At 39.9% G+C, this 14,740-nt stretch overlaps 1 protein-coding gene across 2 annotated transcripts in view; it reads right to left on the bottom strand.

The window, feature by feature from the left end:
• lamb2 (laminin, beta 2 (laminin S)) overlaps nt 1–14,740 on the bottom strand; it is a 52,206-nt gene that overhangs the window by 1,814 nt on the left and 35,652 nt on the right. The window contains exons 13-34 of one of the 2 annotated variants that reach the window (XM_022677418.2): nt 14,575–14,654; nt 14,348–14,483; nt 13,076–13,234; nt 12,868–12,995; nt 12,491–12,620; nt 12,220–12,412; nt 11,416–11,559; nt 10,930–11,161; nt 9,973–10,136; nt 9,644–9,679; nt 7,368–7,592; nt 6,166–6,383; nt 5,833–5,929; nt 4,804–5,176; nt 4,513–4,697; nt 3,243–3,484; nt 2,957–3,157; nt 2,719–2,863; nt 1,911–2,118; nt 1,685–1,826; nt 1,220–1,396; nt 963–1,122 (exon numbers count right to left, since the gene is read on the bottom strand). In XM_022677418.2, the coding sequence (XP_022533139.2) occupies nt 963–1,122; nt 1,220–1,396; nt 1,685–1,826; nt 1,911–2,118; nt 2,719–2,863; nt 2,957–3,157; nt 3,243–3,484; nt 4,513–4,697; nt 4,804–5,176; nt 5,833–5,929; nt 6,166–6,383; nt 7,368–7,592; nt 9,644–9,679; nt 9,973–10,136; nt 10,930–11,161; nt 11,416–11,559; nt 12,220–12,412; nt 12,491–12,620; nt 12,868–12,995; nt 13,076–13,234; nt 14,348–14,483; nt 14,575–14,654 (3,775 nt within the window). The remainder of the gene's footprint in view (nt 1–962; nt 1,123–1,219; nt 1,397–1,684; nt 1,827–1,910; nt 2,119–2,718; nt 2,864–2,956; nt 3,158–3,242; nt 3,485–4,512; nt 4,698–4,803; nt 5,177–5,832; nt 5,930–6,165; nt 6,384–7,367; nt 7,593–9,643; nt 9,680–9,972; nt 10,137–10,929; nt 11,162–11,415; nt 11,560–12,219; nt 12,413–12,490; nt 12,621–12,867; nt 12,996–13,075; nt 13,235–14,347; nt 14,484–14,574; nt 14,655–14,740) is intronic. The other variant, XM_007249859.4, reaches the window with a different exon arrangement.

Consider the following 14,740-nt stretch of genomic DNA (forward strand, 5'->3'; position numbering starts at 1 on the left):
AGAAGTTATGTATATACTTTAGTTGCACCATCGCAAAAAAAGTGTTTTCTGACTGGTGGTGAATTAAGCGCTGCATACTTGGAACTCCACTGCACTTACTGGAAATCCACTAGCATGGTCTGTTTTCATGCATGCAAAGACTGAGCATATTCTGGTTTAGAAAATACAAGCACTGTGAAATACCATATCTGAGCTAAAATCCAGTGCTCTTTATCAGATTTCTTAATTTAATTAATTAATAAAACCAAAGTATGCTGCTTACATGACCACTTAAATAATTAAAAAAACTTTGAATATGAATTGCATGTAAACACATTCATAGTGTTGAATTGACTGAAAAAGCTAAATCAAAGCTGTAATTTCGCATCAAGTGAAATCAAGAGTGAGTTGATACGTATTTGTTGTACTAAATGAAGCTTTTCTATTAACCCTTGTGTGGTGTTCGGGTCTGTGGGACCCGTTTTCATTTTTCATCAAATGATACTAAAAATATTTTTTCTAACTCAAACTCATTGGCATTGGCTCATTTTTTGTGAAAAACATATATCAAAACACATTTTCGATAAACACACACTGTACACCCCCCCACACATACATTTATATTACATACAGTATGTTTGGCCAAGGGCTAATAAACATTGCTTCATTTGTAAATTTGAAACTAAACACATTTTCTACTCATATCTTGAGTTTAATTCATTTTCTTTTACATTTTATTAAAAAACTAATAAAAAAAGAGTAGCACTTTTTGAAAGAAATGTAACATAAGAAAGGTAAAAGGCAAATATTAACCATGTAAGCTGTTTATATTGTTTGCAATTTAGGTGAAGCAAGCATGTGTAAAGCATTTTAATGTAAAATTGCTTAATTTTCCTGAATTAAATACAAGTAACAAAGTAAATGAGTAACAAAAATATGAACACCACACAAGGGTTAACATTTTCTCTCTACATCCCACTCACCTGCCAGTCTCTGCAGTTTGTCCTGTGCATCCTTAAGCAGCTGCTTTGCTTCATCTCTCAGCTGCTCAGCTTTTTTCTTGGCGTCTTTCACTGCATTCGCTTTCCTGCCTACCAGATCCTGAACAGTGCGGTACTTATCTGTAAGTTCCCCATCCAGAATCTGAGTAAAGAGAGTATAAGAAGTTAGTAAAGGAGCAAGTCTAAACAAACCACCAATGAGAAATAAATATATTTCAGAACAACCACCTCCAACTCACCTGCTTTGCTTCATTAGCCTTGCCCTGTGCTCCATTAGCAGTCCCTTCAGCTTGTGCTGCTACCAGGCTGTTGTTGGCCCGTTTGGCCTTCAAGGCATCTATCTGACGGCCCAGACTATCCAGTTTGTCCATGGCTTCATTTAGATCCTTTTCACTAGCTGAGGTTTCTGACTGAATCTTTGAAAAAAAAAAAAAAAAAAGGTTGTTCATCATAATTTTTTTTTACTCTAGGCCCGTCATGAAAACTGCTTTATATTAGACAATATATTATTACACACTTTAAAGATAAATCCACTTTTGCTAAGAAAAATGTCAATACTGGTATAATATAAATATAAAATGTAAATAAATTGAAATCATCTCTTAACATCTCTGCTAAAATCAAGACACTGGACAATATTGAGTTCAACAAAATAAGTGAGGTCATATATTAAGTTGTTTAATAAGTTGTTTTTGAAGTTGTACCTCAGCTAGACGATTTTCAGTCATGCCAATGTCATCCTTGGCCCTCTTTATGGCCTTCTCAGCAGCTTCCTGAGCCTTACGAGAATCGTCCAGTGCCTGTTTCACATTGTCTGCTGTGTTCTTCGCTCTGTCTGCCTTATTCCTATAGGAAATTCATTTGTCATTGAAAAGACAGAAAATATGATATAAAAATGAACAGAAACATAATAGAAACATATTTACATACCTGGCTTTTCTGGCCTCCACCAACAACTGCTCAGCTTTGCGAACGTCATCTTGTGTCTGCTGCAGAATGGCGTCCACGTTGGATAGACTCCTCACACGATCTTTAATCTCGTTAGCTAGGTGTCTGATCTGCTGGGGCGAGGCTGGGATGGACAGCTCAAGAACCCGATTGGCCACTGCTTCAATGCTGTCAGGGTCAGCCCCCTCCTCTGTAGAAGTCCAAACATTCAACACAGTCAGTCACAGTCAAAATCATAGGACAGGACCAAGAATTGTGTCCCATGACTTTTGCCATGTCCCACGGAAGCTTTAGAACATTGCACTGAACGTGTATGTGCTTTTCTGGTGGCCAGTCATAATAATTATGTTACTGATATCTTGTACAATATATTGATACATATTGTATGATAAGCCACCTTATTAGTTTTCCAATTACAATGTCTGAATTATCTCCATTATTAAAAATTATAATAAAGGTATGCTTTTCATAACTTTCCTATAAAAGTATTGTATAAATGCATTATTATAATGCAATTGAATGATCAGTATATCAGTAGCTTATCATGTTAAAACAATATAATTTATTGCAATTATTTCTGGGACTAGTTTCATGCATGAAAGCAGTTTCTAAAAAGTGTAACCCAGACATTAAATAATAAATATAATGTGACATATGACAGACTATATAACTGACTGACTATGCTTTTTACAATGCACTCATCTTATGCATATTTGTGTACAAATAGAAAAAGTAGAAAATACTAAAAGCGTTGATGAACCTGCAAGCTTTATTAAGCGAAATGACTCACGCATAAGGAAGCCACGTATCTGTTTGATCAGGTCACGCAAGTCATTGTTGGAGCGCTCCACTTTCTTCTTGGTATCACTGGCCTTTTGAAGAGCAGCCTGAGCTTTGTCCTTGGCCTCCTGAGCCTTTGTCTTTGCATCTGCCACCTGATTAAGTCAAACAAGATAGAATTCTAGTAAACACTTAATGACCTCTTGTGTGAATGTTTGATAACAATATATATTTTTTTTACTTTTCACCTGTTTAAAGAGTGCTTCCACTTCTCCCATGGCTTTAATAAGCTCCTTCTCTGCCTGCTTAGATCTGTCCAGCGCATTATCAGCTGCTGCAACAGCTCCATTGCAGTTCAGTCCACCACAGTGTCTGCCATCATCATCTCGACAACCAACGCCACCGCAGGGGCTCTCTTCACACGGGACATCATGTGAAGCTCCACAAACCTAAAACATGAACACAGAACGAGTTTATAGTGGCTTGGTGAAAGTAGAGTTCCCAATTCACAGAAGCAACATTAAAACCTCCGACCTTCTCATTGAGCTTCTTTATGTCAAGACCCTGCGCTTTTGCGTTCAGGTCAGTGAGGGCTCGCTTGTTTGCAGCGTTCTTGCGGTTGAAGTCATCTTTCTTCTCTGCAATGAGTCGCTCGGTCTTCTTGCGGGTGCCTGCTGATTGGCTGACGGTGCTAGGGGTATCAGTGGTTGACTGATTGGCACGGCGCTCTGCATCTCGAGACTTGTTGTAGGAGGCACGGATGCTGTCATATGCACCTGTAGTCAAGGTAGTGGTGACAAATAGTAATAGTCATGTGATAGAAAGAAAAATACATGCATATCAGCCCTCTGTCAAACAAAAACCTTGAAAAATGTCAATTGGAAGTGTGAGTTTTTCTTTACATTGTGCCTGAAGTTTACAATAAATTGACCTAAGGAAACCCTACCACATGGGGGCAGTTACATTGTGTGCGCAGATATATTCCCATGTAATTTGTACTGAGATGCTATTTTGTGCCCTGATGAAGGCCTGACTTTTTACTACTTTACCATGTTTCAATAAAGGCTTTTATTTTTTCTAAGATAGTGTGGGAGGATTGTTTCCTTGCTCTGGGTAATCCTTTACTTTTTTCTCTTGTGGATTTCTCTTGTGGATGCTTATGGATGGCATAGCCTTCTCTACTCACAGTGCATTATCCCGATTTCAGACTACTGCACCCATTCCCTAGGAGCACCTATCCTTTTGCCTTTACAACCATGACCCCTGCAGCACTTCTTCTATTTATTTTTTTTCACTACCATATGGCTCTGATTATTTATTTATTTTTTTGTTGATTTAAGATTGAAAGTCGCAGGGCGCCGAGTGGTCCAGCGGTCTAAAACGCTGCCACTCTGAGCGGGAGGTTGCAGGTTCGAACCCCCGCTCATGCAGCTTTGCCATCAAGCTGCTGGTGCTCAGAGGGAGCAAAATTGGCTCTGCTCCGCTGGCAGTGCGCTGGCTGCTCAGCAATCAGCAGCAGCTCGAAAAGAAGCGGTGGCTGACTTCAGATGTATCGGAGGAAGCATGTGTTAGTCTTCGCCCTCCTGGTGTGTTGGGGCACTACTAGTGATAGGGGGAGTCCGAATGAGTGGGTTGGTAAATTGACCGTGTAAATTGGGGAGACAATGGGAACATTTTGAAAAAAAAAAAAAAGATTGAAAGTCAAGATTTTTTTTCTTTCTCTTGAAAAGTTGCCATTTTGGAGATACAGTTTTTTTTTGTGAGACATCAACAATACATATCCTCTAAAGGTTCTAAGCCTTACCCAAGAAGTTTGAGTTTTTGAGGATGTCTAGCTGGTGGTTCAGCTGCTCAGAAGTTAGGTTGAGCTCTTTGGCCTCACGCTCCAGTTTACTCAATTCATTGCTGGCCTCGTAGTTGCTGTCCTGCACAGCAGTCAGATCTCCCTCCAGACGGTTGAGTGTGTCTGTCGTCTCACCAATACGAGACCTGGGAGCGCAAAACAACAAAGAGAAGAATATAATGGCTCTGACTACATGCATAAGAGAATAGCTTCATTTTATGTTGTACTTGAGACAGTAAACCTCTGCTCTACCTGAGCTCTTCAATCATGCCCATTAGATTAGTCACAGCCTCAGCAGTCGCATTGCGTGCATTCACAATGCTCTGTGCTTGGGCCAGCTTTTCTTCCAGCTCCTTGAATCTCTTCTCGAAGGGTCCAGTCATGCCTGTGGTTTGGATCTCCTGAGAGCGGGCTGCAAGAGCTTTTGTTTTAGTGGCTAGGTCCTGGACGATGCGGTCCCAATCCCCGAAACACTGGTGGCAAGGCTGGCAGGCTGGGAAAGTGCCTGAGAAGCCACGGGCACACTGATCACAGCGGACACCAGATACGCCCTGCCGGCAAGCGCAGTGGCCTGTCACACGGTTACACTGAGAGGTCTCAATGCCCCTACGGTCACAGTCACAAGCTGTGGAGAGAGACAGAAGATCAGAGGTGAGATAAACACAGGTTTAACCTAAAACACAGGTTTAACCTAAAAAAAATACACTCCTGAAATTCAGGCAGAGATATACAGCTCTGAAAAGAATTAATAGACCGCTTTAGTTTCTGAATCAGTTTCTCTGATTTAGCTATATATAGGTATATGTTTGAGTAAAATAAAATTGTTATTTTATTCAATAAACTACGGATAACATTTAGAGCATTTATTTGCAGAAAATGAGAAATGGCTAAAACATTTTAAGAGTTTTAAAATTCAGAAATCAATATATGGTGAAATACCCCTAGGTTTTTAATCACAGTTTTCATGCATCTTGGCATTTTCTCCTCCACCAGTCTTACACACTGCTTTTAGATAACTTTATGCCTCTCCTGGTGCAAAAGATCAAGCAGTTCAGCTTGGTTTGATGGCTTGTGATCATACATCTTCCTCTTGATTAAATTTCAGAGGTTTACAATTTGGTAAAATCAAAGAAACTCATCATTTTTAATTGGTCTCTTATTTTTTTTCCTATTTAATCTGTAGATGCAGAAAGAGTAGCAACCACTTTCCAGTGCAATTTCATAACTTAATGTACAGTACATCATCATTTTCTGTTTAGTGCAATGTGTTTACGGACATACCTCTGCACAGGATTCTGGGATCTCCCCAGAAGTTCTCTTGGCAGTCCCTACAAGTCCTTCCACCAAAGCCGTCACGGCACTGACACTGACCTGTGAACTGTGAGAGGACATGTTTAAATGATTCATATGTCACAGGTTTCCACATTCTGACCATCCTGACCAAAAATGAAACCCATTTTTGCGTTCTAGGGTCAGCCGTACACAGTACCGCACCTCGCAATGGCAATGCACATGTATTGAAGAACAATGGTTTAGAATTTCTAGAGGGCAGTATCCAGTGTAGGACTGCCTAAAGAATGTAATTCCTCTAGTCAGAAAGAAAGAGACAGCTACCTCATTGCATGCGGATGTGTAGGCATTATTGGGGTCACATCCACAGGATTCACAGCCTTGACCACCGGCCAGGTTCCAGTAGTTTGGGGCGCAGTGGTCACAGGTGAGCCCAACGACATTAGGTAGACACTGACACTGTCCTGTGGGACGCTGACACAGGCACTCCTCTCGGGATAGACACTGACTGCGCTCAGTACCAAGGAAGTTGCAGGTGCACTCTGGGTAGATGGGGAAAATGGGGAAAATGGGGAAAAATATAAATAGGTGTATGTACCATCAAACAATGACAGATATGTACAACCCATTATCTTAAAGAATTTGTGTTTGTAGTACTGACAAGTTATAATGATGTCTTATTGTTTTCTTTTTTTAAAACAATTAAAGAAAATTGTGAACTGGATGCAGTTTGAGACCAGTTGTGTGATTAAAAAAGAGCTTATTTACACCCGAAATTAACATGTGCCTTATATCCAGATAGTGTGTAAACATACTTTGGTTTGATTCTGTTTGCGCTTGTCACTTAAATGGATGCCAATTTACTTTAAATACTGGTTTGTAATTCTCAGCCTGTCAAGAAATATACAGCTCTAAAAAAAAGAGACCTCTTAAACATTATAAGTTTCTTTGATTTTACTAAATTGAAAACCTCTGGAATATAATCAAAAGAAACATGGATGTTCACTGTAATCAAACCAAGCTGAACCGCTTGATTGTTTGCATCAGGAGTGGCATAGTGTTATCCAAAAGCAGTGTGTAAGACTGGTGGAGGAGAACATGAAAAGATGCATAAAAACTGTAATTAAAACAACCAAATATTGATTTACAAACTCTTAAAACTTTATGAATATGAATTTGTTTTCTTTGCATTATCTGCATCTTTTTTGTTATTTCAGCCATTTCTCATTTCATTTGCAAATAAATGCTCTAAATGACAATATTTATATTTGGAATTTGGGAGAAATGTTGTTGGTAGTTTATAGAATAAAACAACAAAGTAAATAGTAAAATCGAAGAAACTGATACAGAAACTGAAGTGGTATCTTAATTTTTTACCAGAGCTGTATGTGAAAGGTAAGTCCTTTATTGGCAGCTCAAGCTGAATTACACTTATCAAATCTAGGCGGAGCTTTAAAGTCAAAGAAAAAAAAAACTCTGTAGCATTCACAAATACATAGTTAGGTTAGTGTCTCTTAAATACTCACTCCTGCAGTTGCGACGAGAGCCATCCCCATAATAGCCACTCTTGCAGATGCTGCAGTCAGACCCCTCTGTGTTGTAGAGGCATTTGCGACACTGTCCAGTCCTCCTGTCACACGCCTCAGGGTCTGACAGGTCGATGTTGTTGCTGCAGCGGCAGGGCTGGCACCGGCCACCAGGCTGAGACGGATTACCATAATAACCAGGAGCACATTCCTCACAGCGCACACCTGGTGGAGACAGAGTTAAGAGTTAAAAGAGGAAACTAAACAGAGATGGGACATAGAAGGCAGTGCTGCAGTCAGAGACATGGAAATTGCATTTAAGTGCACAGGGCATTAGGGATACTACAAGCTGGTCAAGTTTAAAAGAACATCCAGACCATCTGTTTTTCTTGAAGTTCCATATAATCAAACATAAAACAATATATTCCATGGAGAAAAAACATTTGTCATATTAATGTCATGTTTCTGTCATGTTGCCCCAGACTTCACGTCCCAGGCTTCTGATTCTGAATGCCAAAATCCTGCCAGTTTTTTCATTTATAACAACTATGGACTGAAAAACAATGTAGAAAGAACAAGAGCATAACATTCCCTCCATGTTATTGGGATTCATGCAGCTTTTCATTAATCTTCTCTAACTCCAGGGAGAGACAAGAGATAAGCATGGGTGGGTTCAGTAAAGCTGGAATCTTCCAAAACACTGAAGCTCACTAAACTTTTCCTGGCAAATGCATTGAAAGTATGAAAATACATAGTTGATAAAATAGAGAGAAGAGAAAATGGCATTCTTGGCTCTCTCTGATCTTCTCTAGCTGTGGTAGGGCACAGACACTGACAAAGTCTTTTTTACTCCTCTTTATGTCTACTCTGTGGCATCAAAACAATAAACTCAGTGGTTTATAATAATTTCCCTTAGGAAAACTCAACAAAAACTCTACAAAAATAAGTGAACTGTGTTTTTACTGTAATTTTTCCAGTATTTTTCCAGGTAACCAAAAAAGTGTGTACCCATTGGTTACATAATTAGGTAAAGTTCTACTTGATGTAAAACTCATGTAAAAGTGCATAATAAACAAGCAGTTACAATTACTATTCCTTAGAGAAGCAAAAACAGTAAGAAGGCATGTTAAATTAGAGTAGTCCTTACCAGTAATGTAATTTTTACAATGCTTCCAACCACCTTATTATATTATTATTATATAAACACATTACATCAAGCCTAAAGCAACTATTGTCCAGGAGATTTGGGGCTTTGGTTTGGGACTCAAAAATCTGTAACTGTGAATAGCTAAGTGAGCAGAGGATGGAATTGAGGCATCTTTTAGGCTCCAAAAATCCTAAAGTTAAAGATGAAACATTCTTCGCAACATTTTAATCAACCATAGCCCATTATGTCAGCCCCAGATCTTAATTAAGTTGTTAGGACTATGACTTTGGTAGGCCCAATAATTTTTGGAAAATAACTCCTGTGGATTAATGAAATAAAAACCGAACTGTTTGGCTGCAATGAGTAAAGATATCATTTCATGAAAAGAAATGGGGGTGGAGGAATTAGCAATGGTTGCAAACATTGCACTGTAATGGATACACTTCATTATTCACAACAGACTACTGCAAGGAGACTGGCATAAAATATAATAGAAATGTTTAACTTTATGAGTTTTGGAAACCAGGTTATCTTTTTGTAGCATCATGCCTGGCACAGAAACTGTGCCTGTCTCGCCCACACTCAGCTCTACCGGCGATTTCCAGTCACAAGACCACACTACCCAAAATGCACCATTCGGTGACTCTCATGATCATGTGACGCCTTCAGGAAGTAATAACACCTGGGGAGCCAGATATAAAAGACTGCCCAGAATTCAGCTCCAGTGCTGAGTATTGTTTTGGTTAATTCAGCATTACAACACATTTCTCTTTGCCTTTGTTTGGACTCTGTGTATTACCATTTTTTCCATGTACTTTTGCCAGCCCTATTTTGCCTCGCTGCCTGTGTGCCGAACTCTGGACTGTGTATTGCGACCCTGGTATGCTTTCTCCTGTTTGACTCTGTTACGTCTGACTATACTTTGTACTACTCCTTTTGTTATTAAAGCTTTGATTTTACATCTGCGCTTTTCTGAGTTCTGCTCAATAATGATTAACATGGCGTGTTTGGTGGTACAACACCAAACAAGGGACTGGGGTGCTGAAAGCCATGCTCAGGGAGTACAGAGGGGATGTTGGAGGGTTGGGTGGCAGAGGTGAGGGATGGATCTTCATTCATGGCTACTCACGCTTAAAGACTGTCCCTCCTGAGCACTTAACAATCCCTGTGTCCAGACAGTGAGGGGGAACATCAGACAACATACAAGACAACACTTCACATCAGTCCAAAACCACAGAACAGGTTTCATCTGTGATGATCTTACTCGCTGCCTCACTCTGAATGCAGCTGGACTCAGGGAAGGTTGCGATTTGGCAGCTGATCAAGTACTAACCAAGCAAAAAATACGAAAACTATCCTGTTATCTTATCTTCTGCACAAATCTTTAATGAACAAAGAGTAAACACAACACTGTGTCTCTGTCTTGTGCAAAAAAAAAAAAAAAAAAGAGTCACGCACCTGTGTAGCCCTGTTTACAGTTGCAGACCACCTGTCTGTTGTGGTTGTCTTGATAACAGGAGGCAGCAAAGTGACGTCCACTGTTGGGTCCCTCTGGACAAGGGCAAGGACGGCACTGGTTTCCTGAGCCCAAGATTGGATTTCCATAGAATCCACTGGCACACCTGCATTAAATAAATTCTTATTACAATCATAACCCCAAAGCTCATTGTTATTTATTCATTTAATATCATTATTGAAGTGACCAATTTAGATATTTTGCTATTAACTTATGATATTTAATCAGATTATTGGCACTTTCATACCTATCTTGGCTGTTCAGGTCTTTTAGATCCTTTAGTTTAGTCCAAAAAAAATAGGAGCTACCAACTGTGTCAAAAAGATCTCAGAGCAACTGAACTGAACCATGGTCTTGTCATAGACAGCAAGAGCCAAAGAACTGGTGTGCACTAAAATAAGACTACTCCACATTGTGAATGTGATTCCTCTATCTTCTGTAACTATAGATTAACCTCATATTTATGAGCAGAAATAAAATGAATCAAGGGTTTAATGGGTTTAATCAAGGGTGTTGTGCTCATTCTACAGTGTGAGTTAGATTCCTGCAGGAGGCAGAATTTGGCACACCACTTATAAAGGCTGAATTGACACCACACCAACATCCAGTACACTCTTTTTACGAAACAATCAATGTCAAACATAGGAGACACAGCGCATGTAGGTGAAGACGACAGAAAGTTTAAATTTTTAAACACATGAACTTTGATTCTGACTTTGGTCTGGACTTTCAGGTTTGAAAACAGACGGAGAGACTGTAGTCGTGAATTCCATCGTTTAAATAAATTTCTGCTGCCTCTCACCCTTTGCTCTTGATTACATCACATTTTTTTTTCAACAAGAACAGAAAACAAAACCTACATTCTTTCATTATACAGTTAAATATATAGTTGTCCTTACTTTTCACACTTGTCTCCTGCTGTGTTACTCCTGCAGCTTAGACAGGCTCCGGTCCTCTGGTGACACTCATCTGCATGACCGTTACACTGACACGGCCTGCAGTTAGGGAAGCCCCAGTGTCCAGCCTGGCAGCCGTCACAGCGCTGACCGAATGCGCCCGGCAGACACGGACACTGTCCCGTATTCTCATCACAGAAACGACCACGAGAGCCTTCCTGACTACACTCACACACTACACACAAAAAGACAAGAGAGAGCACGTATGTTTTAGACTATCTGACTTAATTTATATTAAGTGCATTGATAACATACAATCAGCTACTGTGGACAAGATTTTAAACAGAACCAAATATAACAGGAGCAAATGATTTACCAAATTTGGCAGAATTTTTATCAGAAGTGTATTTTGAGTTCTTTTCTCTTCTAGGATATTTAAAACAACCCAAATTATTATCTAAAAAGCTAAGTTAAGTTTGTTAATCTCACATCTACATCCTGAAGGTCCAAAGCCGTATGTTCCTGGAGCACACTGATCACAGCGCCTTCCGATTATGTTTGGCCTACACCGGCACTGACCTCCACGCACATCACACTCAGAGCTGACAGAACCCTGTGGATCACACTCGCAAGCTGACAGGAGAGGAAACAAACACAAACACACACACATATATAAACACAAATAAATAAATTAATAAATAAATAACAGTACTGATGTTCTGTTAAACAATCTATAGCCCTATCAGGACAGGATTGTTTTTTAGGGGGTCCTGGGGTAATTTTCTCTTTTATGGGGGTCCTCTGTGATTTTATTCCCATCCGGAACGACCATATATGTGTTTTTCTCAGACGTCCTCTGAGAAAATTAGAGGCTGAATTACCTACTGTTTTCTATTAACTTTGTGGTTCTCCTGTAATTTTATTCCTGTATAGACGCACATCTGAGTTTTGCCACCTCATGTTTAAAAAAATAGCTATTTGTCCACTGCTCTGCACCGTAATTACACTTTGGACACACGTTTCCATGGAGATCCATGTAAAACACAACAGCGAGTGGAAATGGAGGAGCTACTGAATGCTGTGTCATGTGACTAAGAAAGCCTAAAAACTCACTGGTCCTCCTGCTTTTTCAATTGCAGTCCAGATGCAAGAGTTTTATCACTTAGTAGAAGTGTGACATATTTTTCACAGACGTTCCCCTGATAAACTAATCCCGTCCGGATAGAGCTAAAGGCACACTTTTCTGCTCTCCCGAACACTAACCACTCCCTTCCTGTCACTCAGGTAACTCACGCAGTGCTCCATCAATAATAATGGCTGACATGCTGGAGATGAGCTTGGCACACGCGTCGGTCAAAGCTGGACGGGTCACACTCTTTGCAGTCTCGTGACATCTGTGACGTTCATAACTCTGCTTACGAGCCAGAGAGGCGGGGTCACCGACTACAAACATCTCCAGAGAGGTGTGACGGGGGAGCAGGGCGATCTGGAAGATGAACAGCTAGCATAAGAGGACGAATATTTATTTATTTAATATACAGGCATACAAGTCGGTTTTACCTACAGAGTCTATTAGTATGTTTGCATTGCTGAAGCTGGGAATGCTGTTTTTGTCAGCATAGCGGACAAACTCCAGGCGCAGAGTGTATCTGATTCCTTTTTCCAAGCACACAGGTTGGGGCAGAACCATGAACCTGCCGGACAGCAGAAGAAAAAGTTAGAACACAACAAAGACCAGTGTGGGAGAGAAGAACATTCTCAACATTTATATATAGACATAAAACTACTATAGTCTTATACTGATATTCCAAAAAACATGAAGTAGCATTGTGTAAATTAATCATAAGAAGTTCCTTCAAGAGAACACCTACACCTGTTTAATTTGTGAGGTGTAATCTTATAATATAAGTAAAATTGAATGTATGTGTGTGTGAAGCAGACCTAGATCCAGAGGGCATGGAGACAGTAAGTAGATCATCTGCAGGAATGGTGTTTCCACATGGGCTACTGGTGGGGATTGGACCAGGTCTAACCACAGTTACACGGACTTCCTCCCAGTCCCGTGGCATCTGTCAAACACAAACACACAGGGTTAACGTAATCATACGCACAGCTACTGAAAGCTTTCAGAATATAAGAAGGTAATTACCTGGAGTTCATAACGAATGAGAACATCATACTCCATTGAGTAAGGGATGTTGTTGATGATAAACTCCAAAGTGCCTCCTTCAGGAGCTCGTGCAAACCCAGTGCCGGTCCACGAGGCTACATGACCTGGCTGGTGCTCCTTCTCTTCAACAGTACAACCCTACAAACATGTAACATTTGTTTTACAACCAGATCACTGCAATCATATCATAAAACCAATGTAGTCAAAGACAAAGCTAATGTAGCTAACAAGTGATAAAAGCTAGAACCGTATAAACTAGTCCTGCGTAAACTGCACACTTAGTTAAAGAAGTTAAACAAGTTAAAGGTAGCATGTTCACCCTAAAAGAGCTTCAAAATTAAGTTAATGCTCTTGTGCCTTGTAACATTGGTGAACAGGGCTGGACAACATATATTTAGATACATACAATGCACAACATAACTACATAATGCTGTGTAAAATCTTCTAATTGAGTTCTACAACTCAGTTCACATGGTTCTTTAGCTTTCAGTTTACTTCCAGTTATTTGTCTCTCTCAGTTTGTCCAGAAATGCATGTGTAAAATGCTTAAAACACAAAATAGACTTCCCAACTGTAGGGGGAACCCAGGAGCAAGATATACCAATTGTTGCACAATGCTGCTTTAAGCAATCACAAAAGCCTTTTAGTTTTTTTCCTTAATATTGTGGTTGAATTGTTCTGGTTATCTGTGTTTTATGTAAGGAGTTTCCTTTTTTAATGGTATACACTGGATTATTGACTACATTATTGTATGTCAGGAGTTGCAAGGAGAGGACGCGGAGAGCGTATGCAAAAGCAAGTAATATGTAATAACAAATGAAACCAAATAAACATGAAAACAGATAAACAAATATACAGGGATAAACGAACAAAACAAGAAAATAAATTAGAACCAGAAACATGAGACTAGCAACTCTAACAGGCGTAAAAAACATATAAGAACTGACAAACTCACACTAAAGACACAGGGGCTTAAATATTAATGGAAGGAACAGGAAACAACAAACACCTGGGTACAGGTAATGAGGGGGTGGAGCAACAAATAAACACAGGTAGGAGCACTGAAGACAAGGGCAGAGACACAGAGGTGCAGAAAGGACCACGTTGGGAATGACACAGGTAAAACACAGAGAGAAATATTAGTACAGAAGGAAAACGACAGGGAACAGGGCACAGATATGACATTGTATCACAGTACAGTTATGTTCTATCAAACATACATCTATATGGACAGAGTACATTTATTTTTACCTGTCCCAGTTTGGCTAGTTCAGCCTCATACAGGTAGTAGTCCAAGGCCATGAAGAAATACCCAGACTCCACTTGGCTACATTGGCGGCCTACCATATGACTGCGGCAGAGACAATGGCCTGATTCCATTGAGCACCTGATGACAAGGTAAAATATATCAGTCATATAAATATTTATAACATTAAAAACTTCAAATATAAAAGTACTCCCCTAAACAAAGAACTTACTGGTTGTCTACAGCTCCCCCTACGTCACAGTCACATGCTCTGCAGCCGCTGGCATCATGGCTTAAAGCCCAGTGCTCTGGCTAATGTATGAACATAACACAGAACAAAACAGGTGTGAGCACTGAAGGACATTTTGACATTGTAATAGAGTTCAAAGTACCAAAAT

This window comes from Astyanax mexicanus, chromosome 13 (assembly GCF_023375975.1).
Source record: "Astyanax mexicanus isolate ESR-SI-001 chromosome 13, AstMex3_surface, whole genome shotgun sequence".
Lineage (NCBI taxonomy): Eukaryota > Metazoa > Chordata > Actinopteri > Characiformes > Acestrorhamphidae > Astyanax > Astyanax mexicanus.